Raw genomic sequence first — 27,201 nt, forward strand, 5'->3', positions numbered from 1 at the left:
TTGTGCTCTTCCCGCCAGCAGTACCGGATCCGACGAGCGGAGGCAGTGGCCACCTGGGAATTCGGGACTTGGCGGTTCCAGTACTTCTGGGGTTCGGTTGGCAGAGGAAATCTGGGTGGTTCCGGTTCGACTAGGACGGACGCCTCCTACCTTCGAGCCTGCCCACACGACACCAGCAGATTTCGGCTTCAAACTCCAAATTATTAATTGTTGTATTGGTTGTGCTCTTTTCACAACAGTTAAAACTTGTTATTCACCTTTCTCCATTGTCCGTTCATTGAGCCCCCCTGTGTGGGTCCGTGTACCTACACTTTCACAACAAAGGCAAGGCCATACAATAATCATGTAAAACCCCACGGTCAAAACGACCCCCTGTGAGCAAGCACTTGGCTACAGTGGGAAGGAAAAACTCCCTTTTAACAGGAAGAAACCTCCAGCAGAACCAGGCTCAGGGAGGGGCAGTCTTCTGCTGGGACTGGTTGGGGCTGAGGGAGGAGAACCAGGAAAAAGACATGCTGTGGAGGGGAGCAGAGATCGATCACTAATGATTAAATGCAGAGTGGTGCATACAGAGCAAAAGAGAAAGAAACAGTGCATCATGGGAACCCCCCCAGCAGTCTACATCTACAGCAGCATAACTAAGGGATGGCTCAGGGTCACCTTATCCAGCCCTAACTATAAGCTTTAGCAAAAAGGAAAGTTTTAAGCCTAATCTTAAAAGTAGAGAGGGTGTCTGTCTCCCTGATCTGAATTGGGAGCTGGTTCCACAGGAGAGGAGCCTGAAAGCTGAAGGCTCTGCCCTCCCATTCTACTCTTACAAACCCTAGGAAATACAAGTAAGCCTGCAGTCTGAGAGCGAAGTGCTCTATTGGGGTGATATGGTACTACGAGGTCCCTAAGATAAGATGGGACCTGATTATTCAAAACCTTATAAGTAAGAAGAAGAATTTTAAATTCTATTCTAGAATTAACAGGAAGCCAATGAAGAGGAGGCCAATATGGGTGAGATATGCTCTCTCCTTCTAGTCCCCATCAGTACTCTAGCTGCAGCATTTGAATTAACTGAAGGCTTTTTAGGGAACTTTTAGGACAACCTGATAATAATGGAATTACAATAGTCCAGCCTAGAGGAAATAAATGCATGAATTAGTTTTCAGCATCACTCTGAGACAAGACCTTTCTGATTTTAGAGATATTGCGTAAATGCAAAAAAGCAGTCCTACATATTTGTTTAATATGCGCTTTTGAATGACATATCCTGATCAAAAATGACTCCAAGATTTCTCACAGTATTACTAGAGGTCAGGGTAATGCCATCCAGAGTAAGGATCTGGTTAGACACCCTGTTTCTAAGATTTGTGGGGCCAAGTACAATAACTTCAGTTTTATCTGAGTTTAAAAGCAGGAAATTAGAGGTCATCCATGTCGTTATGTCTGTAAGACAATCCTGCAGTTTAGCTAATTGGTGTGTGTCCTCTGGCTTCATGGATAGATAAAGCTGGGTATCATCTGCGTAACAATGAAAATTTAAGCAATACCGTCTAATAATACTGCCTAAGGGAAGCATGTACAACCGGCCCACAAACCGCCAGCACATAGGGAGACTGAATGTATATGGGCGCGCGCGCACACACAGCAGACAGCAACATGATTCACGAGAGGACGGTAAAAAAAGAAAACAAACATTCATAACAGGTGTTGTTACTTACACTGTTGTATAAATAAACCATATTTCATACGGAGTCTTACAGCTGTGCTCATCTGTCGTAAATCCTGTTGTTTGCTGTGTGTGTGTGCGTGCGCGCATATATGTTCAGTCTCCCACCACCTGATCCCACTCACTGTGCGCGCTGATAGACATGACCTTTAATATGATATTAGGTTATTGTGAGGTAACGCAATAAAAAAAGACAAGACTTTACATGAGATCACTGTTTGCTCTCTCCGGTGTTTGCGCATGCACAGTGCGTGAGGTAATCAGCGCGTAGACGCTTGTAGCGCTGCTTCAACTGTGCAGAACCCTCATGAGTCACGACGGCCGACCAAAATATCAAACAGGTTTGATTTTCATCCAACCATATGATTCCCGATTGGGAGGTGGTCGTGAGAGGTTAAACGCAACTCATTACTCCATGTAGACTGCACGACGCAGGACGCACAATTAAGCTGAAACTCGGCATGATCCAAAAAATTCTCACATGAGTGAAAAATCGGCTGAAAAAGGGCCAAAAATCGCACAGTGTAAGCCCAGCCTTAGTTAAACAAGAACGGTATTGTTAACTCACCAGTACACCACCTAAGGCTGGTTACAGTGTGAGACCATGAATCATGCGCTCTGAACTTTTCAAACCCTGCCGTTTTGTCGCACAGTTTGAGCTGGAGCCAAGTACAAGATTGAAAATATTGTACAGTGTCTGCCCAGCTTAAGTCAGTGAAGTCGTAAGTAGCTGGAAGAGGTGGTACTGGACTACAAATGTTGATACTGCTGACATCCGGGCATAACAGGCACGTAGCTATGCCCGGCCATATTTACCATTTCCCTCTTCTCTCTGTCTTCTTGAAAAATTATCTGTGAGCTTTGCACACTTGGCCAGATCTTCCTCCAAAGCTTTTCTTTTCTTTAATCTAGCTTTTTCAGCTCCACCTGGCTTTTTTCTGACCATCTTTTCACTCACGGGACACTCCTCTTATACTTGCTAGTAGCGCAAGTCCCATCTGAGCGCACAGGGCTTGGTTGGACTGAACTAACTGTAATGAATGCATAGGGGTGTTAAACGTGTAATGGTATGTCCCTGCCTTAGGCTTTGGAAAAGATAACAGCGTTGCAAAAGAAGCAGTCTTAAGTTATTTTCTTGTGAATTTTCGTGACTGTAAAACATTTATAACACTTAATGTCTTCTCTTTAAGATACAGCAGCCCAAGTGTCTTGCTGTGTAGCCTAACAGTGGTGGTCATATATGTATGTATATATTAACACCCCCTCACAACGACCCCAGGTTGGGCCAGCCCACCAGGAAAACTCCCGACTCTCCCGATTACCCAGCACGTGGTAGGTTACGAGATCTTCTACTCATTTTGTGCTCCTTGCATATTGAGTCCTTTTTCTGTTTTCTGGTTTTACCATAACACACATGCCTATTTGTTTCCATAAGCTACTGACATTTCATCTCATTTCCACAGACTGTGTCACTTTTGTTTTATTCGGTGTAAAAGTAGGTGTGGTCTTATGCCTGAGTGCAGGAGGCATGGCCACACCCCTGTCTGCTGTGGTGCAAGTTGAACAGAGGTAAACAGTGAACCAGCCAACTGAGCGAGTGACCGGATTATTCCAATCACAATTTTTGGAAGCATACTGTAGATGGAATCGGCTAATTTACCTTTTTCTTTTGAAATAGGAACCTCAAAGTGAAAGCGTACCAATGCCACGTCTGTTGTTGAATCACTGTACTCAGATAAAATCAGCCAGCATTTGAGGTTAGATGCCACCAATTCTTGACAAAAGTTGTTTTTTTTTATAAGAACCAGTGTAAAATTTCAAAGATGAGTTGGCCATCAAATAGTGAGACTGCCTACAGTGATTTCACATCTGTACAGAGTGAGGTTTTATGAGATGCCGTCATTTGTGCAAAACACAAACAAACTTCAAATGGACAAAATATTTAAGGCAGTGCAGCTTTGCGTGTCACAAGACGCAAAACAAACCACAACATGCTGCACGGTAAATTCATCCCAACACAAATGAGAAGTGATGAATGAATTCTTAAACATTTAAGGAAATAAAGTTTACATTTCCACTGTCTCACAGTATTAAAGTGTCTAACGCCAGCTCTCTGCTGCTCACAGATTAAAGCTACTGTACCAAAGTCGTACTGAACTGTGACGTCTAAACACTAATATGAACCGAACAGTGACTTCTGTGTGCTGTGACACACCTGTTTGTTATATTGTACATTTTGACATGTTTTTCTTTTTCTCAGTTCACACTCACTCATGGATAGAGTTTAAGACCTGTGAGAAATGATAACACTATGTGAGTTAACACCAGTGCACGCACTATGTAAGTTAACTCACACGTACTATGTGAGTTAACTCAGATAGTGTTAACTCACATCGTGAATAACACTATGTGAGTTAACACTACAGTGTGACACCAATGTGGTGTAAATTTGGTTGAAAATAACACTAGAATCTTAATACTTTAAAGTGAAATGCCTTAACACTGTAAATTTAACACTGACTAATTTGCTGTGCAGTACCATGTTCCTGCACTAGTCTCCTCCAATCACTGGGCCCAACACTTGGAATAATAAGCAACACACCTAAGTGCTCTTAGTAGTTTTTTGGTTGGACAGGGGATTGAAATAGATGGCCCTCATATGGTCATCTCTCTAACCTCTGAACTATCACCTCCCCAAATACTATTTGTATTTCTTAATGATTGGTTGACTTGTCTTAAGAAAATGGAATGTAAAAGCAATGATTGTTAAAAACAATAGTACTTATATTTTAGTTTATCCAATTGCTTATGGCTTCGACTAATCGAGGGAAAATTTCCAAATAAATAGCTGTAATTTCTAAATGGTTTGAGATTATATTTTTGTCCTTGAGTTACAGTTGAAAGTCACCTCTACAAGCATGCTGATTGTTTGTGTTAGAGTACAGAGGCAAATAAAAACTGTGTTATTGTCCAATTACTGATGCACCCTTACTGTATATGTATGTCCAGTGTACATATCCTGTATGTGAACAGTGAATACATCACAGAATGGTAGAATTATTAGGGCCCCTTCACACACAGCATGAATAAATAGGAATCAGGGCGAATCATGGTGAAACAGCCCGAATGAGGGAACCACCGATAACATCGAGCTTATGTTGAGGGGGACATACGGTCGGCAAGCGTAAAACAATCACACTGTGATGGTTTTCGTGCATGCGCACAAGTGTGCACGAAACCGTCGCAGCAGGAACACAGTGCGAACAGCTGGAGTGTGTGGAACCAACATCATGCAGCTGCTGTGGGAATCAAAAATAAAAAATACATGCCACTCGCGGGATTCGAACCTGTAATTTTACAGAAGCTCTGATTAACAGATGGAAACTTTACCCACTGCAATACCATCGCTGCTTATAACAGAGTGCAAAATGTCTAAATTCAACAGGATATAAACGTATTAAAAAAAAGACATTAGATGATGTGGATGAAGAGGAAGTTCTCATCATCTTTATTACAGTAAAAAAGCGCCGTAATAACTGGCGAAACTTTGTTATGGCCGTATTTGAAGATACCTGACTGAAAGTGATGTATTTGTACACACTCTTGGCTTGATAGGCTTGCTGATGTGCCGCTCACAGGACACACGATGCCTGTCAGACAGACATGACATTCAATCGCTGCTGCGTGACCACATGATCTGATGGTCCATTTCACCTGGAACAGCCTGTCAATGTGCATGCTGTACTTCGCATCGCAGCAGTCCATTGCAAAAGTGATATATGTTTTTATGTATGTCCAAATGATGACAGCAAGTAGACACATGCGCATCACAGTCAAAACATGGTACATGTTCCCCAGCTGTGATGTCCAGAACCAGAGATCTCAACAGCTGTTTAGCACAAACACCAACATGTCACTCTCTGTTTCTGTGTTATGTGATCATTTGTTTTGTTATTTTGTTATGTAATTGTGTATGTAGTTATTGTAGTACTTATTTATATACCTGTCCTGGCGGTGGTCTCTGTGTGACACCTTGCTGTGCTGTGTGGCCTCAGACGTGGTTGGCCACTCCTCATCTGTACATACATATCAGCATTCCATGCAAGTATGCCCCCCAGCATGCCACATGTGTTGCGGTGGGGGGGGTCGGGCATGCGAAACACACGTATGCCACATGTGTTGTGGGGAGTGCAACACATGCGCGATACACATGCATGGTGCATGTATTGAGGGGGGAGCTTATACTCTGGCATGCCACGTGTGTTACTTTGCAACGCCACAGTCCGAGGGGCACTTAGACAAATTTCACATCCAGCTCGAAAATGGTTGTCTGCTTACTATTTTCATGCTAACAGCGCAAATGTCCAGTGAGCATTGTTGGATGTTCATGTGTGTCATCTGGAATTTGGTTGACACCTGCTGGGAGAGGGATTGAAGGGGCTCACACAGGGGCACACTCTGTCTTTTGGCCGCTGGTGTGCCTGAATAGTTGTAGTGACAGGTGTACGAGGCGTTAGAGGCAGCTCCGATTTTTCATGAATGGCATGCAATTCCTCCTTCATCGGCTTCAATTGTGTTACGTGTGAAGGGACCTTTAAGGTTGAAGCTTAAGCTATTTTCCTAAAGCCCACCAAAACTATAACACAAGGTCAACCGCTGTGAGAATAAGCACTTTTCAGATTTCAGTGGATTAGTGTGAAAGTCACTGAAAGATGGTTTATGTTCTAATATTTTAATTTATTTTCATGTATACTGTGCATAAAATCGCATAAAATAGAATAACAAAAATCTAAATAAATGATACCAATACCACAGAGGGGCTTGTTTTTGTTGCAAGGACAGTGTACTGCTATCGGCACAGCATGTCGCTGGGCTGGATCATATATTCCTGCGGCAAATTAAGCAAACTCATTGTGGTACACATATAAAATATTCACATTATGCCATTATGCAACTGCTGTGTCATCAAATGGACAAATTGACACTTATTAGACTTTGTATTTGTTCTCACCTGAGTACTGACGCACATGAATGTGATAGAGTCTGTTGCACACTCAACATTCACTTCAGGCTTTGGGACTCTGTCTGACAAGATTACAGCAAAAATAATTGCATTCATGTTAATAATGTGTTCAAAGTTTGCTTACATCATGAAAAATGTGGAGTCATGTTTTACCAATAAAGCAATAAAATCTACCCAATAATATCATACTTTTCCACTGTTTGATGATTATCACATTCGTTATGGCTCTAAACAGGTTTTTGTGCATCTGTTTTATTATTATACCCCACTGACAGCTCGCAAAGCACATAAGCAAGATTTGCATCAATAACCCAGCCAGCACTGTATGGGTGCAGAGACACAGACAGCACACTATCAAACATGTGACAGTGCATTCTGGTTGTTCTTCCTTGAGTGCTGACTTCTTTATAAACTACCATTAGTTTATATATGCTCTAACCTTTTAATCTGATGCAGGTAAATATTGATATGACCAGTTACTGGCTCCTATTGTTCATGAAGAGGCCGTCCTTTCTGGTTGTTTGAGCTATTGAGTATGGAATATAAATCAGATCTCAGCTCAGAATATGATTATTATTATTGATGATATATTGTCCATCCATCATCCATTTTCTATTGACAGTTTTAGAGTATCCCAGAATCCTTTGCGTGCTAGAGAGGGAGGCTTGATAATGGCTCGGCTTAATGCTAACTTTAACATTGAATATGCCATAGACATGGAAAGGCGTTAGCATCACTCCCGTTTTTAAGTTATAAATACATCTATCAACTGTTTCAGAAGACCCATAACATGTCGATTTAACATAAGAAAGGTAAATATTACTCACAGACATATGCTCTTTAGGGTTTATTGGGGAAAAAATTAGATAAAGTGAAACAGAACAAAGAACTAATGGAAGTACAGATCGAAGATCGAAGCACTGCTTCATAGGTTCCAAAGCAAAGCTACGCACTGCAGGAATGGTTGACTATACAGCACCCGCTGCAGGGTTTTTAATCAAGTGAGAGAAATGATAATTTTTCCTGACAAATACCCCCAAAAACAACAGCCACTCTGAAGGACCGATAAGGGAATCGTTAAGCAAAAAGGGCTATCGATGTTGATGGGGTTGATAATTTCTTAAGGATACCCAAAAAGAACCAGTTCCCGATACCATCCCTTTTATTTTTGTATAAAACTTACATTAAAGACTCACATTATATCTTAGTTAAATCCCTAAATACATAGTTTGGTTGAACTCACCTCCATAACATGCAATGTTGCTAACAAGTTGCCGCAAATGTTTGTTTACACTGACAAAGAAATCTCGACCTCCCCAGCGAGAATGTGATTACGCGCGAGATTTGACACTGGAAAGGTGTCAATACCAACTTACTCCAATTAAGGGTCACAGTGGGAGCTGGAGCCTATCCCAGCAGTCATAGGGCATGGGGCGGGGCTCACCCTGGACTGGATGCCAATCTGTCGTGGAGCCACATATAGACATATCGTCACATTCACACCCACATGGACACCCACAGTCAGTTTCAGGTTTTCAGTTCACCTAACCTGCATGTCTTTTTACACAGTAAATTTTGCTAGGTAACATATACTCTGCCGGGATAACATTTGGTCCCAATCTAAACAGAGTAAACTATACTCAGCTCTACAGTCTTGTCAAATCAAGAGTTTGAGAATGCTGCTGCTCGTCTTTTGACAAACACTTCTAGACGTGAGCATATTGCGCCCATCCTATACTCACTCCACTGGCTTCCAGTTCATTTTAGAATTGATTTTAAAATTTTAATGTTTGTTTTTAAAGCTATTTATGGCCTTGCACCTCCCTACTTGTCTGAAATTTTAACTTTGCGCACCTACAGTAGGACGTTAAGGGCGTCTGGCCAGCTTTACTTAGATGTTCCAAGGTCAAGATATAAACGCTGGGGTGATCATGCTTTCGCGGTAGCTGGCCCCAGACTGTGGAATGAGCTACCTCTTGAGTTATGTACTATTCATGACCTAGCACTTTTTAAATCTAAGTTAAAGACTTATTTATTTAAACTGGCTTTTAACACTTAGTGGGGAGGTGACATGTTCTGTTATTTTTATGTTCTTTTTTTTATGTGTTGTTTTAAAATTTTATTTTATATGTGTTTTATTTTGTAAATTTGTGTTTTTAATGTTAAGCACTTTGGACACCAGTCGGTGCTGTAAAGCGCTTTATAAATAAATGTTGATTGATTGATTGATATTTATCTCTATTTGGATTGGGATCAAATATTATCTGAGCAGAGTACATTTTACTCTGTAAAATTTGCTGTGTATGTGGGAGGAAGCCGGAGTACCCGGAGGGAACCCACACAAACACGGGGAGAACATGCAAACTCCACACTGAAAGGCCACAGGTGGGAAGCCATCCCATGACCTTCTTGCTGTGAGGCAACAGTGCTAACCACTAACTTACCATGCTGCGCATGCAGGAATGTGCACAAATAAACTGATCATTCTTATTATTAATCAAGCTCTGCACACTACTGCTGGTGCTCATATTTTGATGCCTGTTTCCCCAACTTTCTTCTTGTCCACATGTGCTCTGGTACACGTGTAATAGTGCATAAATTTCCCCTTTGTGATTGTGTCACACACAGTCCCCCATCTCACCTCACCCTAGTGCCAGAATATCTTGTGTTGTTTCCAAGTTTTCTCACATTGTCCCTTTATGTGCTATTAATCTTTTAAATGATAAAATGGTAAATGGACTGCATTTATATAGCGCTTTTCCATCTGCATCAGACGCTCAAAGTACTTTACAATAATGCCTCACATTCACCCTGATGACAGGGTGCTACCATATAAGGCACTCACTACACACTGGGAGCAACTAGGGGATTAAGGACCTTACCCAAGGTGATTTTCTGGTCAGGCTGGGATTTGAACCGAGGATCCTCTGTTCTCAAGCCCAACGCTTAACCACTAGACCATCACCTTCCCCTTTCTGACACAATCCTCCTCATTTATCCGGGCTTGGGTCTGGCACTCAGAGTTTAGCTTGTCTGCCATCTTTGGACTGATTTTCCTGGGCCTCTTTAAAGTGCTTTGAAGGTCACATAGTAATATTTACATTTTTATTTCTGATTCAACTTCAGAAATATAGTGAGGAATCACTCCTTTGGGGATGGAACTGATTTTTGGTTCTGTCTCGTGTACCTATAATGCAGAACTGTAAAGGAGATATACATTAATAAAAAAATGGAATGATACAATGAGTTGTTATATACCTAGTACACATAACGTGGTGGTGTGTGGTTTCTGAAGTACTCCATTGGTATAAACCATTGAGTTGTATCGTCCAGCATGATGTGTCTCCACCTTCTTCAGTATCAGGGATCCCTTCTGATCGACTTTCACACTACAAAATTCGTAGCAATTGGTTCCCTTCCGACGGAAGATTCTTGTGTTGTTGTGGAACCATCTCAAGTCATCATTGTCTTGCAGTGGATGTGTCTGAACAACAGTAAAGTCCCCTCCTCGCACAATGGAGTTGTCACAACCATCCTTTGAACCTTTGGAGCAGAATTACCAGACACACACCAAAATAATATTCAGTCAATGGTCAAGAAATTCAGTCAGATGATCATCAGATCATTATAAAATATGAAATTTCTGCACAAGAATTCAACATTTTTTTTAAATTGAAGTCAAGAAAATAATCTTTGTTTTGCTGCTATTCATGATACATCACCTTTGGCAAAAAATAACAGTGCAGGTTTATCATATATTTCATAAATGTACCATTTGAGGATTAAAATTACATATGCAAACTTGTATGAGACAAAAGATAAAAATAGATGTAATGTTCTTTGATAAAAAATATATGAGACAAGAGCAATCAGAGATTTCTGATGTCTGCCAATCTGGATCCAGATCACCTCCAAAATTCAGTGGAGCCTTCGATGGCCTAATATCTATCTGTGGTGAAAATCTGTGCAGCAGTTTTGACGTAATCCTTCAAAACCTATATAAAGTGAAACTTGATCCAGAATCCGGATCCAGATTCGGATCACCTCCAAAATTAACAGTAATTAATCAACACCAAACTTGCTATGGTGACTGGGGGCACCAAGCGGGAGGTCACTGGGGCCCTTAGGTTGAAAGTGTAAATGTGCTTTAATTACAATCACGACCTGCTCACTGTAGCCCTTATTTTCGCAAGTTCACATGGTACTCAGGACAGGTAGCAAGCATCACACTTTACTTACTACATAGTAAGGGCTTGCTAGGGTGCACTTTAATCTGAATGGGCCAGCATGTGCCATGTGTAAGTTAAAGTGTGCATTTTGCAATTATGCCTCCCAAATGAAGTCACAGGGACAGGCACTGAAAGTGGTTGGGCTAAATATGGAGACACCATGCTTCTCACACAATAAGCTATATGTGGGATGCTCCCAAGTTGGTCAGTCTGATGGACTTTTCATTTGTGCACCTCAGGGTCACACATATAACAGCTCAGTGGATCCTTGTCATTTGATTGGTGCTTTGTATGTCACATGACATGGATTATTCATCCCATTTGTGTTGGATTGCATTTAGAGTGTGATTTGGTTCCATTGCCATTGCACAATGCACACACACGCATATACACACGCACACAAAACAAATCCACTGCGCTGTAAGCTGTCTAAAGGCAGTTAGCAGGAGGTTAGAATGAAAAGCTGGACTAATTTCTCTGTGTTTTTTTTTTTTTTTTTGCTGCATTGAGGAAATACACAGTCCTGTTTTTGGTAGTGCACTTGCACACAAGCGCGTCCCTACTGTGTGAGCGTGCGTGCACACACTGCGTGCATGTGGGACAACGACAGAAGAAAGTCCACCGACAGAAGAAAGTCCACCGTAAACCGTCTGGATGCATGAAAAGCTGACGTGATTTTTGGCTGGACTGAGGAACTACACATAGTCTTTTTTTTTATGGAAGTCCAAAGTCAGTGCACAGCATCTGGACTACATGTCACAATTTGGACTTTAGCAGCAGTGGAACACCAAAATGTAAGTCCCTTTTCTGTTGTTTATAAATTAATACAATATCAAATGACAAGGATCTATTTTAGCCGTTATATAAAACAAATAATGCATGTTCTAGGAACAAATATTTAATTTGGTGAAAGTTGGAACAAACCATTCAATGAGGTGAAATATTCATATCATTGAACTCATAAACATTCATTATTTGTATAGCATTGCAGTGATATGACATGCTATCACCTTTTAATCATCATTCACTTGAGTCTCATGAATGTCACAAATTGCTCTATGAAAATTAATGATGACAACATACACACAATGCAAAAGCAACTTACTATACCTTAACTAAAGTGACAGGAAATATACTACATGGCTAAAATTCTTCTCTATTACCTGTGTATAGAATGAGTAACTCAGTTAGTAAATAAATAAATAAAAAGAAGGAAAAAACAACATACCTACAAAGAATGGAAAGGTCTGTAATTTTTATCATAGGTACTAGGCATGTGGAGATTAATTGATATGAATCAGCATCTAAACACAAACGTGTGCGATGCAAGTGCATCCATAGACATTATATACATAGATGCCTCATGGACTGCCGCTGCTTTATGGAGCTGATGTATCAGGGCGGCTGCCATCTTGGATGGGTCCCTTTTGCGCTCCCACTGCATTTATTTGTATTGTGGAAGGTGTATTCCCAACTACATTTTAACTACAATAATCTGTAACTCCCCAAATTTTTACCCAATTTTCCCATGGTTTGGTTTGTTAGACACAGCAGAGACTCAGTCACAATACAGGATGCTGTTACACATTAAAAATATGTACTTTCATGCTGAAAGACTTATGGTATGGCATATAGATAAATGTATAAATGAATTAATTTTACAATATAATTTAGTAAAATGTGGATTGTTCATTTGAATTTCTCTCTCACACACACACACACACACACACACACACACACACACACACACACACACACACACACACACACACACACACACACACACACACACACACACACAGGACACCACTTTAATTTCTCCTGGTTCCACCAGGTTTTGTTACAAAGATGAACATTTTTTCAAGACTGACTTTACATTTGACTAGCAAGTTAAATGCTTAGAGATGAACTCCAGCAAAGTTAGTTAGTGAAATAATGGCTATTAGGTCTCATTTGTCACGCTTATTAATGTATTTGTGTGCACCAGTGAGCACCGTCTTCTTCTGCAGAGGTATTGGCAATGGACTCGAGAATTAGCAACACGTAACGGCACCTACGGTTTATCCCATGAAACAAAAGTGTATAACAAGTGGATGGAAATGTGCACAAATGCACTCTTCCTTTTACCACATTTACAAAAATTCACTTAAGTGTTGCGATACTAGTTGGATGGAAACACAGCAAATGAGAGAGAGCACCAGTTCCTGCTGTAATAACATTACACGTAAGTATCATTTGTTACGATGACATAATATGTGCGGCGCGAAGCTCGCTCATGGTACAGGGCATCCTAAACAGGAAGTGCCAATTTTCAAATCCATAGTAAAACAGGAAATGTTCAAATGTCAAACACTTCCTGGATTGACAGACAAGATCCCATAGAATCTTGCGGGAACTCAGTGGCAAGCTCACACTCAAACAGGAAGTGCCTAATTTTCACTCACAGTGAAACAGGAAATGTTCAAATGTCAAACACTTCCTGGCATGGGTGGGGCTGGAGCGGAGGCTGGGGTTTCCTGAAAACTGATTGGGCACAGATGATTGACATGTCACGGCACCACACGGCTGGTTGAAAGAGCTGCATTTTGAAATCAGTGAGTCACATTGACTGCTAGGTTCCTCCTGTCCAGTAGTTTGTGCTGTGTACCACAAAACGTTCTAATCCACCTTAGTAGAAGAAGAAAAATGTTTGTTCAGATTTGAACTGAACATGTCGTTTGAACTATGGACATCTAATCATACCAAACTTATATTGGTGAGTAAACGACCATATTTTATGACAGAAATGCGGTCCAGGTTGTTAAAAGCAGCATTTCTCCATTAATTTGGGTGGCCTTATGTACACATTTTTAAACTAAGACAGCAGCTTGTTCATGTTGGCTTATTCATGCAGCAGATAACTGAAACAATACTTCAAATGGTGATACAAGCATCAAATTCAGCACAAATACAGCTGGAGCAAAATTAATGGAGCAACTTTAACTTTTGACCCCTGTACAAACTGAAACTGACCTTTGTCACCATTTTTGCTGCTTTTACTTCATAACTCCATAACATTCAGTCACAGATTGTCCAAACTATACCTTTTTGGAATCTTTATGATCAGGGAAATAATGTGGTGTAGTTTTCTATATGATTGGAGCATCTTTTAATTTTGACTAGGGGTGGGCAACTTGTTCCAGAAAGGGCCAAGACGGTGCAGGTTTTCTTTGCAGCCACTGACTCCACCCGGTGATTTCATTTATTAATATCACTTTGAGCAGATGGAATCAGTGAAGTAATGAGTGAAATCACCGAGTGGAGTCAGTGGCTCCAAAGAAAACCTACACCCTCTTTGCCCTTTCTGGAACAAGTTGCCCACCCCTGATTTTGACCCCTGTGTAATTCTTCAGTTGACCCCAACCTGGCTGCCTATTGAAAATTCAAATGGCCAATCAGTTTTATCTATTTTTTTTTGAGTTCATGTCTATAGATGATTTGTGCCAAATTTGATGCTTGTATCACCATTTGCAGGATTCCACTCTAAATATTCTCTTATCTGCTGCACTATATATGAGATGTAAGATGCTGCTCCTCAGTGTTTCTCAATTGCCCTCAGAAGTATAAGCCACTTCAGCATTACAAGTACGCATGCGCACTGGCGGCTATTGGGACAAACAAAGCCATGTGTGCAGCTGTCAGTTACTTGAAGCATATTGCATTCACTGGATAAAAAAATATATATATTTGACCGCTGATCTCGTAATTATGAGAGAAAATCCGCTTCCGTAACTGACAGCTGCGCACATGGCTTTGTTTGTCCCGATAGCAGCCAACCACTGCACATGCGTACTTGTAATGCTGAAGTGGCTTATTGGAACACTTGGTATTTCACACATTTTAATTTGTTTATTCTATTTCAAATACATTTTTTTCTAAAGTTATCTTTCTTAACTCAAATTGAAAGCAAATCTCTACAACTTGATATAAATTAATCATAAAACTAAAATCCAGCTTCCTAATGAAGTGGTGTTGAGGAGGATTTTCTTAAAAAGAAGACCTGAAAGTTCAGCTACAATTTGACAGAAAGTACATTTCAGATGAAAGCCTAAATTTGATGTTTTGGTGAAAGAACTTTAGTATTTCTTATAATTGATGTAAATAAAGTCCAAGACATATGTTCATGTTTTCATCCCCTGACTTGTCTAAAGAAAACTGGCAATAAAACTGATTATTATTTACCGGTTTTATCAAATTTTAGAGATTTGCTTCTTCAGTTTGAGTTTGAGGAAGATAATTTTAGAAATTTTAATTCTTTTTTGTATTTCTAGTATTTAAAATGACATAAATTAAAATGTGTGAAATACCAAGTGTTCCAATACTTCTGGAGGGCACAGTATCATAACCTTATGATGAGTGCAAAATAAGTGTGGTATCATTACCGATTGAGATATGATAATTTGGCCATATTGTACAGCCCTGCTGTCAACTCGCTGAAAATTTACATCTACTGTCCAATAAATAAAAAAATAAAAAAAACGCTTAAGTGGCAGGGGTTAAGAGGGCTGTAATTGGGGGGTCAGCTGAAAAGCAAAAAAGAAAATGCTTAAAAGGTGGGGAGTATAGGGCGCATATCCCCCCAGAAGCTGTAAGGTTTTAGTCATGCTCATGCTCCCATGAACAATTTTACTGAAAAAGTCTGAAGGACCTAAAGGACATGGTTAGGTGGCGAGGAGCTTTCCAGGCATGTGAGAGGTAATGAAGAGAAATGCTTAAAAAGGCAGGGGGGAGTTGTATTGGGGCCACTGCCAGTGTACATATGGTCCTACTCTGGCTCGAGTGGGACCATATGTTCACTGTCAGTGTTAATTTAACACTGGTAATTTTATTGTGTATGACAAGATGCTGTCTACTGTGGTTCAGTAGAAGGTCCTCAGCAAGCCAGCCTCCAGATGGCACTTCCTCAGCAGTCTTTAAAAGTGCAGCTACTGCTGGTCTTTTTTGACAACTGCCAAAGTGTTGGTGGACCATGTTAGGTTGTCGGGAAGGTGCACTCCCAGGAACCTCGAGGAGGAGACCCTCTCCATGCAGGAGCCACTGATCTGAAGTGGGGCGTGGTTTCCTCCTTCCCTCCTAAAGTCCTATGACCATCTCCTTGGTTTTGATGGTGTTCGCATGAGGTTGTTTGTGGAACCCCTGCCTCAAGCCTCTGGACCTCCCCCTGTATGCTGTTTCATCTCCTCCTGTGATCAGACCCACCACTGTTGTGTTGTCAGCAAATCTGACAATGATGTTTGAGTGATGGGAGGGGAGGCAGTCATACGTCTATATGGCATACACACTCTAAAAAATGAACCGCTGTCTCAACAAGAAAAAGTGATGTAACAGTTTGCATAGGTTTTTAAAAGTTATTTCAGTTTATTTACTTCAGCTGTCAACTGAGTTATGGCCACAAGACTTTTTCTCCAGTTGAAATAACTTTAGTTAAGTTGAAATAACTTTAAAAAATCTATGCAAATTGTTAAATCACTTTTTCTCTTTGAGACGGCAGTTCATATTTTGAGTGCACGAAAGGGCTCAGCACACAGCCCTGGGGGGAGCTGTGGATGTTATATCCTGCTGTCAAACCACACACGCTGAGTACCTGCCAAGACATCATCATCTGTCAGAACGTCAGTTAACTCAGACTGACACCACACTGTAGAACATGTCAACATGAATTCTCTCTTTAAAAGAGTCATATTGTACAAAATGGCATTTTAACCATTTTTTATAGTTACACTGAGCTGAGGTTTCCGATAAATCTTGAAAGTACAACATTTGGTGGAGTGCATACTTCCACCAAAACCCAAAAGTCCCCTTTAACACCTTAAAACCCAAGCAGTCCACAGATAAGTCCCATCACACCATAGCAAGAATGTGCAGGAACCGGCCGAAATGTCAATATTGCCATAATCGGACGCAGTCGGGAGGAAAAGAGGCGTGGTCAGCAGTGTTAGAACGCATCCAGATTACCTCGTCCACACCTGCACAATGGCATCCAAAGTGCATGTAGACAACAGGTAGATGACACAGACTGCTGTCAGACATCCATAAAAGGAATTGAAGACTGGAGTGGGAGGCACAGTCCCTGCTGGTAATGAACACCACAGCACAATCAACGTATAGACTGGACTCACGCCGTATGTGTCAAAGCCGGCATGGTACGGCCACTCACTCAGTCATGCAATCACATCTGCCCTTGTCCTCCACTTCACAGCGCTACTGACCTCACTTGCATGCATGTGTGTGTGCATAGAGCAGAGGTGCTGGACTGATGTTGACATGATCACTGGATGTGTGTGTGTTCACAACACCTGAATGAGCAATTATGTGGTGTGCGCGGCGCACGTGTGCTGTAACAGCTACCTGGACACTGCTGGCAGTGGACCATGCTGTCCCATGCATCAGACACATCCTTTCCAGAGAACTTTATTTTCTTTTTTTTTTGTATTTTGGCTCACTTCAGCAGCACAGTGCTAAACTCTGGACACCGCGGTGGTTGGATTTATTTTTGCCGTGATTGATTACAGCACACAGCAGCCGGGTGAGAGGATTTTAGCCACAGCTGCGGTCTCGGCTCCACATCCACACTGCACTGCAAAACCCTCCTGGGCTGCTGTTGGAGGTGAGATTCATGTTTATGAGGTTGTATGGCCTGGCATGACAGTTCCATGTCATATCTCCTACAGAGTTAGAAGGTGATCATATTAATGGATAATTTAGCTCTTCTAACTATAACTAGCTTATTTTCGTTATTTACAATTTCATTTAAATGGTTGTAGATTTGAATTATCATCAGTTTATGTGTCTTTTAAAAGATATCAACATATAGTACCACAGTTCTTAGGTTTCCATTTGATAGCATATAGATTATGCTTTTTATTTTTCCTATAGTATGCTAGCAGAGTTACTTTAGATAGATACCATAGCTTCTGTTTCTATAATAAAATACCAGATGTATAGCTTAGCCTACTAACTATAATTTAATTTTACTACTAGTCTATATACTAAAATACCTATACTACAATCTTCTCCTTGTATAAATATAGATTTTAAACCTACTCTGTACTATTATAATCCCTGTTTTTTGTATATGTTGTTTATTACCCTTACTATTTAATTATCAGTTATATATATGATGTGTTATCTTTCTTATGTCCTATTATTTATTATTATATATATCCTTTGTTCTTGAGCCGCTTGGGTGGGTAGGGAGAATTCCCATGGGATAAAAAAGCTTTTCAACCTACCATCCCTGGTTCTCAAGACCAGGCACCTAAGTGGCTCTTCTATTCATTCATTCATTCATACATACGCTTCCTTTTTAGATATTTATATTTATCATATACCTATAAATGATACGCCAATATGATTGGATAAAACACTAAAGAATAAATAGCAATACACCCTTGTGATATTTTTCGCGGACCAGTAATATTTTTCATACCACCTGAGTAAAACCCACAAAATGAATGTCGCCTTGGTAATCAGCCAATCCATACATATGTTATGACGTCACGGCACATGTGGTCCTAGATATTGTCAATGTGTAATTTAATACAGTGGTCCCTCGCTATATCGCGGTTCACCTTTCACAGCCTCGCAGTTTCGCAGACTTTTTTTTAAGTACAATTTTGCATGCTTCTTCTTTTTTTTTAACAGTGCATTGTGTTCTGCGTCCTTATCAGGCGGGCTGGTCTGGCAGCCTGCAAGGATAGACTTCTTGGGGAAAAATCCACAGCGCCTGCTGCATGGTCTCGGTAACCACAGCCGCAGAGCTCCGTGGCCACGACTTGGATTCTTTGCGGGTCCCGCATCCATACCCCCGGAGGCAGTGAGCGAAGGGAGAGCATGCGCATTGTGTTCTGTGTGCGTCTGTTTATAATCTTCTCGCCCAGAAGAAAAAAGAGAGTGTTTACACAGGAGAGAAAAGTGAGAAAATGTGAATGCCTGTATGAGAAAAGTGTCTAAAGTGTGCAGTGAGGGGTTTTACAGCCTTAAAACATAAAAAAAATATAACGCTGACTACTTCGCGGATTTCGCCTTTTATTTTTTTTCACCTGTTATTTTTAGAATGTAACTCCCGCAATAAATGGGGGACCACTGTACACCTGTTTCTGTTCTATTCAATGACATTATCAATTGAATGTGTTTGTCATAGATACTTTCAGTGTCTTATTATAACTGTTTAGAAATGTTCTATTTAATAAAATTCTGATTACAACTGACACAGCATTTATTAATATTGCCTTTAGTGTACATGTATATGATAAAATCCTTATCAAGTTGTTCACCAATGAATATGGCTTTTTACACCCTTCGGCCTCAGGGTGTATGGTTTTCTTCAGGGTGTATAAAGCCATATTCATTGGTGAACAACTTGATAACTGATAATACCTTACTATACTAGCATAGTTCCACCTTAGAATTGGAATATAATATATAAGATATACCTACTGAATTTTCATATATTACAGTGGTGAGATCCGTTCAGCTCTGAGCCTGATACGTGCAATGATGCATTACTGCACATGAGACCATGGAGAGGCGTAGCAGCCCGTGGTATATAGAGATATGGTGGAGACAATAGTTCAGGTATATACGTTGCCCAAGGGAAGGAATGGACAAATCAATCAATCAATCAATCAATCAATCAATCAATCAATCAATTTTTTTATATAGCGCCAAATCACAACAAACAGTTGCCCCAAGGCGCTTTATATTGTAAGGCAAGGCCATACAATAATTATGTAAAACCCCAACGGTCAAAACGACCCCCTGTGAGCAAGCACTTGGCTACAGTGGGAAGGAAAAACTCCCTTTTAACAGGAAGAAACCTCCAGCAGAACCAGGCTCAGGGAGGGCAGTCTTCTGCTGGGACTGGTTGGGGCTGAGGGAGAGAACCAGGAAAAAGACATGCTGTGGAGGGGAGCAGAGATCGATCACTAATGATTAAATGCAGAGTGGTGCATACAGAGCAAGAAGAGAAAGAAACAGTGCATCATGGGAACCCCCAGCAGTCTATGTCTATAGCAGCATAACTAAGGGATGGTTCAGGGTCACCTGATCCAGCCCTAACTATAAGCTTTAGCAAAAAGGAAAGTTTTAAGCCTAATCATAAAAGTAGAGAGGGTGTCTGTCTCCCTGATCTGAATTGGGAGCTGGTTCCACAGGAGAGGAGCCTGAAAGCTGAAGGCTCTGCCTCCCATTCTACTCTTACAAACCCTAGGAACTACAAGTAAGCCTGCAGTCTGAGAGCGAAGCGCTCTATTGGGGTGATATGGTACTATGAGGTCCCTAAGATAAGAGGGACCTGATTATTCACAACCTTATAAGTAAGAAGAAGAATTTTAAATTCTATTCTAGAATTAACAGGAAGCCAATGAAGAGAGGCCAATATGGGTGAGATATGCTCTCTCCTTCTAGTCCCCGTCAGTACTCTAGCTGCAGCATTTTGAATTAACTGAAGGCTTTTTAGGGAACTTTTAGGACAACCTGATAATAATGAATTACAATAGTCCAGCCTAGAGGAAATAAATGCATGAATTAGTTTTTCAGCATCACTCTGAGACAAGACCTTTCTGATTTTAGAGATATTGCATAAATGCAAAAAAGCAGTTCCTACATATTTGTTTATATGCGCTTTGAATAAATATCCTGATCAAAAATGACTCCAAGATTTCTCACAGTAGTACTAGAGGTCAGGGTATGCCATCCAGAGTAAGGATCTGGTTAGACACCATGTTTCTAAGATTTGTGGGGCCAAGTACAATAACTTCAGTTTTATCTGAGTTTAAAAGCAGGAATTAGAGGTCATCCATGTCTTTATGTCTGTAAGACAATCCTGCAGTTAGCTAATTGGTGTGTGTCCTCTGGCTTCATGGATAGATAAAGCTGGGTATCATCTGCGTAACAATGAAAATTTAAGCAATACCGTCTAATAATACTGCCTAAGGGAAGCATGTATAAAGTGAATAAAATTGGTCCTAGCACAGAACCTTGTGGAACTCCATAATTAACTTTAGTCTGTGAAGAAGATTCCCCATTTACATGAACAAATTGTAATCTATTAGACAAATATGATTCAAACCACCGCAGCGCAGTGCCTTTAATACCTATGGCATGCTCTAATCTCTGTAATAAAATTTCATGGTCAACAGTATCAAAAGCAGCACTGAGGTCTAACAGAACAAGCACAGAGATGAGTCCACTGTCCGAGGCCATAAGAAGATCATTTGTAACCTTCACTAATGCTGTTTCTGTACTATGATGAATTCTAAAACCTGACTGAAACTCTTCAAATAGACCATTCCTCTGCAGATGATCAGTTAGCTGTTTTACAACTACCCTTTCAAGAATTTTGAGAGAAAAGGAAGGTTGGAGATTGGCCTATAATTAGCTAAGATAGCTGGGTCAAGTGATGGCTTTTTAAGTAATGGTTTAATTACTGCCACCTTAAAAGCCTGTGGTACATAGCCAACTAACAAAGATAGATTGATCATATTTAAGATCGAAGCATTAAATAATGGTAGGGCTTCCTTGAGCAGCCTGGTAGGAATGGGGTCTAATAAACATGTTGATGGTTTGGATGAAGTAACTAATGAAAATAACTCAGACAGAACAATCGGAGAGAAAGAGTCTAACCAAATACCGGCATCACTGAAAGCAGCCAAAGATAACGATACGTTCTTTGGGATGGTTATGAGTAATTTTTTCTCTAATAGTTAAAATTTTGTTAGCAAAGAAAGTCATGAAGTCATTACTAGTTAAAGTTAATGGAATACTCAGCTCAATAGAGCTCTGACTCTTTGTCAGCCTGGCTACAGTGCTGAAAAGAAACCTGGGGTTGTTCTTATTTTCTTCAATTAGTGATAAGTAGAAAGATGTCCTAGCTTTACGGAGGGCTTTTTTATAGAGCAACAGACTCTTTTTCCAGGCTAATGTGAAGATCTTCTAAATTAGTGAGACGCCATTTCCTCTCCAACTTACGGGTTATCTGCTTTAAGCTACGAGTTTGTGAGTTATACCACGGAGTCAGGCACTTCTGATTTAAAGCTCTCTTTTTTAGAGGAGCTACAGCATCCAAAGTTGTCTTCAATGAGGATGTAAAACTATTGATGAAATACTCTATCTCACTTACAGAGTTTAGGTAGCTACTCTGCACTGTGTTGGTATATGGCATTAGAGAACATAAAGAAGAAATCATATCCTTAAACCTAGTTACAGCACTTTCTGAAAGACTTCTAGTGTAATGAAACTTATTCCCCACTGCTGGGTAGTCCATCAGAGTAAATGTAAATGTTATTAAGAAATGATCAGACAGAAGGGAGTTTTCAGGGAATACTGTTAAGTCTTCTATTTCCATACCATAAGTCAGAACAAGATCTAAGATATGATTAAAGTGGTGGGTGGACTCATTTACTTTTTGAGCAAAGCCAATAGAGTCTAATAATAGATTAAATGCAGTGTTGAGGCTGTCATTCTCAGCATCTGTGTGGATGTTAAAATCGCCCACTATAATTATCTTATCTGAGCTAAGCACTAAGTCAGACAAAAGGTCTGAAAATTCACAGAGAAACTCAGAGTAATGACCAGGTGGACGATAGATAATAACAAATAAAACTGGTTTTTGGGACTTCCAATTTGGATGGACAAGACTAAGAGTCAAGCTTTCAAATGAATTAAAGCTCTGTCTGGGTTTTTGATTAATTAATAAGCTGGAATGGAAGATTGCTGCTAATCCTCCGCCCCGGCCCGTGCTACGAGCATTCTGACAGTTAGTGTGACTCGGGGGTGTTGACTCATTTAAACTAACATATTCATCCTGCTGTAACCAGATTTCTGTTAGGCAGAATAAATCAATATGTTGATCAATTATTATATCATTTACCAACAGGGACTTAGAAGAGAGAGACCTAATGTTTAATAGACCACATTTAACTGTTTTAGTCTGTGGTGCAGTTGAAGGTGCTATATTATTTTTTCTTTTTGAATTTTTATGCTTAAATAGATTTTTGCTGGTTATTGGTAGTCTGGGAGCAGGCACCGTCTCTACGGGGATGGGGTAATGAGGGGATGGCAGGGGGAGAGAAGCTGCAGAGAGGTGCGTAAAACTACAACTCTGCTTCCTGGTCCCAACCCTGGATAGTCACGGTTTGGAGGATTTAAGAAAATTGGCAAGATTTCTAGAAATGAGAGCTGCTCCATCCAAAGTGGGATGGATGCCGTCTCTCCTAACTAGACCAGGTTTTCCCCAGAAGCTTTGCCAATTATCTATGAAGCCCACCTCATTTTTTGGACACCACTCAGACAGCCAGCAATTCAAGGAGAACATGCGGCTAAACATGTCACTCCCGGTCCGATTGGGGAGGGGCCCAGAGAAAACTACAGAGTCCGACATTGTTTTTGCCAAAGTTACACACCGATTTAATGTTAATTTTAGTGACCTCCGATTGGCGTAACCGGGTGTCATTACTGCCGACGTGAATTACAATCTTACCAAATTTACGCTTAGCCTTAGCCAGCAGTTTCAAATTTCCTTCAATGTCGCCTGCTCTGGCCCCCAGAAGACAATTGACTATGGTTGCTGGTGTCGCTAACTTCACATTTCGCAAAACAGAGTCGCCAATAACCAGAGTTTGATCCTCGGCGGGTGTGTCGTCGAGTGGGGAAAAACAGTTAGAGATGTGAACGGGTTGGCGGTGTACACGGGGCTTCTGTTTAGGGCTACAATGGTGCTTGTTACATCGACCATTGCCGGTGGGCCACCCCAACTGAGAGCCATAATGCCTGGTGTCACAACATCAACAATGCAGTCGCCTTCTTTGAAGACTCCCACAGAGCCATCCTTAAGGATAAAAGATGCAGGAGGAAGAACGGAGATGCTGTGACATCAAATCCTGATCAGACCTTCATCTGCAGTCTTTGCAACCAGGCCTGTTTGTCCTGAATCAGTTTTGTCATCCAGGAGTGCACCTGCAATCAACATGGAGCACCACCTTCATAAATTCTGAACTATTTTCCAGTTTATGGAAGCACTGAATAAACTCTAATCGACACAGACCACTACCTTCAAAATCTTCAGTTGTGAAGTAATGCCATGATGATGATGATGATGATGATGAAAAGTTAATCCTGTCATTGTGAATACCAAGTACGAGGTCTGTCAATAAAGTAACGGTCCTTTTTATTTTTTTCAAAAACTTTATCTGGCTTTCGGTGAAAATTTTACGGGCTTCACAGAGAATAAGGTCTGTTAGTACAGCTTTAAAGACCCCTTTAAGGACGCTCGGCGCGCCACGCTCCGAGCTGCGACGACGCGGCACAAGCCACCGGACCATTTCTAAACGGATGGCTCTGTGGATACGAGACCGTCGTGTGTCAGAGGACAAGTTCGGACATGTCCAGCTCTCCACAATTTCACTGATACTTACTGGACTGGTAAGCATTGAAAGCCGAGATAGACATGTCCAAACGGAGGCGTTCCTTTGTCTTGCGAATCGGTCGTGACACGCGAAGCCTCCGCGCGGCTTTCCATGACAAAGTCTCTTGTTAAAAGTGAAATCTGCCGGAAAATGGCTGATGTCCAGCTCTTGTGATAACCAGAGAAAGAGCACACGACGGTCTCGTATCCACAGAGCCATCCATTTAGAAATAGTCCGGTGGCTTGTGCCGCATCGTCGCAGCTCGGAGCATGGTGCGCCGAGCATCCTTAAAGGGGTCCTTAAAGGGGTCCTTAAAGCTGTACTAACAGACCTTATTCTCTGTGAAGCCTGTAAAATTTTCACCGAAAGCCAGATAAATTTTTCGAATGGTTTCCAGGTGCCAGTCTCTAACAGCTTCTGAAAAAATTCTGATGGAAAAAAAGTCCTTTTCATTCTGCCATTTCCAGACAATGAAAATCCAACGAGGGGGCGGGACCACTCCTTCCCAAGGCGTGCTCACAGGCGAATGACGTCACCGACAGGCGTGGAAAAACTCACGCATGCGCACGAGGGTTCAAGCATGTCTGACGTAAAAACATATGAATGAAATCCATATAGTTTTTGAAAAAAACAAAAAGGACCATTACTTTATTGACAGACCTCGTATAACCCCCGCTACAGACAGCTAACCAGATGCTTAAAGTACAGAGTTCTTTATTTAAATAAAATCAGAATCAGTCTAAACAGCAATCGTCCTTCAAAGAGAGTTAGCAGAGGGTTATCCAAAAATCACCAACAGTTCATTCATTCAATTTCTATATTTATTTACTCAATTTAAGGAACTGGTGCTCATCCCAGCAGTTACTGTTTGAGAGGTGGAGTACACCCTAGACATCCAGTCCATCCCCACCTTGTGAGTAAAGGGACAGTTCAATAATCACAGACCATTCTTTTATAGCGTCAACATGTAATTCACTCCCTAGTCCAAACTTAACAACAATGTCGCTTAGTGTGCACACACAAAGAAAAACCCACTACAACGATAATCAAAAACACTCATCTGGGTCTTTCTAAGTACATTTGTCTAAAAGAAAGTCATTACAGCAGTACTCAAGGATCCTCCAAAGAGAACGAGTACCAAAGATGTTGCCATCCAAGTCCCACAATCATAATACCAACATGAACAGAAATTCACTTACCTTGGCAGTGACGTACACATTTCAAGGTTCTCAGTCTTTGAGATTGAACACACTACGAATTAAAGCTAGGTCAACATATTGATAGTCCAACTCCCATGCCATACAGCCACCTGCTCTGTTTGGTCCAAATTGGATCAAAACTCTTATTTTAAATTATTTTCTTCACACAGAGCCAAATGGACAGGCAACACAGAGCAATACTTCTACATGAGTTACTGCATCATGAAAGAGTCTTTAATATGTGAAGTTTGAGGTGCAACATGCAACATGAGATGTTGTGTCCGAGTTTTGTGAACACAAATTTGCTGGAACAGCGAGCATTGTTCTGGATCATTTAGACCCAAGACACAGAAGATGGCAGTACATACTTGCTCCACACATGACTGCAGCTGACAAGTAAAAAACCGTACTTGCCAGTTATAGTAGTGTGTGGAGATGGGAAGATTGGAAAGGTCAGAAATTCACCAAATAACATTGAAATCTTTCAAATATGTTGATGATACTATATATTGATAATATGTATGTTATTTAGGGAAGGCTAGATTATATATGCACTGCCTCTGACTGGTGGGATAAGCTCCAGCCCCCGGGACCCTAAATTGGAGTAATCAGGTATCAAAAATGAATGAAAAATAAATAGATCATATTTTGCCTTTTATTTCAAAAACGGAACACAAATTGATTTTTAGGTATGAATGTGAACCCCCTTTTGTCAGAGTTCCTATTTTGTTCTGGTTTTCATTACTGAAATAAACTATAAGCTGTTTTCCAATTATAAAAAAGAGTAACTGGTTGTTGTATGTGCAGACCCTTGGCCTAATCACATCTCTGCTTTCAGACAGTGTGATTGACTTGTGTGGATCTCCTACGTAAGCACAAACATTCAGATCATCAAAGTGTGCATACGCATGGATCCAGGCATGTTCTGTTTGTACATCCCAATCAACATGGAATTGCGTGCACATGCATACACACCCAAGTGCCACCCTGGCCACGCCCTGATTTAAATATGCAAATCCATGTAAATAGGCCCTGCAGCTGTCGCATCAGACAACATGAACACAGAACACAGAAAAGAAGTTATACAAGAGTGTGAGCTACAGATGACTAGAAATTGTGTGGAGACACAAAGGGATAGTTTATTTGGTACCCTGTTAAATGGAATAATGAAACTGGAAAAATGCTGTCGTCTCAAAACAGCGCACACATACTGAAGTTAAAAATGTGAGGTGTGCCGCCACTGACAGTGTGACATTCACAACTTTACACACACGTTAACTGACAAATACTTAACACAGGGAGACAATCGGTTAAGAACCGCTGCTGGTCCAGCCTCACTATCAAGAAAACACATTGATAACTAGAAGCACTCAGAGAGTGCAAACCTCCGCCAAGGCCATGGGGTCACTGGCGCCATAACATCTACATGCTGTGGAATCATTGAACCTAAAAAGTCTAACAATGATGTTTGCTCAGTAGTAAAAAAAGTTTCATCTGCTGTGACTGGATAGCATGTATCCTTAGCGCTTGGCATCACAGTTTATTGCAACTTGCACCTTTCCCAGAAGCTACTGTCATCTGAGCACTG

General features: G+C 40.8%; 1 protein-coding gene and 1 long non-coding RNA gene across 4 annotated transcripts in view; one reads left to right on the plus strand and one right to left on the minus strand.

Annotated features, from left to right (window-relative positions):
• Positions 1–27,201, minus strand: part of LOC117513635 (T-cell surface antigen CD2-like) — a 94,461-nt gene that overhangs the window by 59,635 nt on the left and 7,625 nt on the right. For all 3 annotated transcript variants that reach the window (XM_034173882.1, XM_034173876.1, XM_034173867.1), the window contains exons 2-3: positions 9,999–10,283; positions 6,729–6,802 (exon numbers count right to left, since the gene is read on the minus strand). In XM_034173882.1, coding sequence (XP_034029773.1) covers positions 6,729–6,802; positions 9,999–10,283 — 359 coding nt within the window. The remainder of the gene's footprint in view (positions 1–6,728; positions 6,803–9,998; positions 10,284–27,201) is intronic.
• LOC117513655 lies at positions 8,118–12,245 on the plus strand. The gene is made up of 3 exons (XR_004561666.1): positions 8,118–8,207; positions 11,405–11,407; positions 12,235–12,245. It is a non-coding gene; the product is annotated as an uncharacterized LOC117513655 (long non-coding RNA).

Source organism: Thalassophryne amazonica, chromosome 1, assembly GCF_902500255.1.
Source record: "Thalassophryne amazonica chromosome 1, fThaAma1.1, whole genome shotgun sequence".
Taxonomy (NCBI): Eukaryota; Metazoa; Chordata; class Actinopteri; order Batrachoidiformes; family Batrachoididae; genus Thalassophryne; species Thalassophryne amazonica.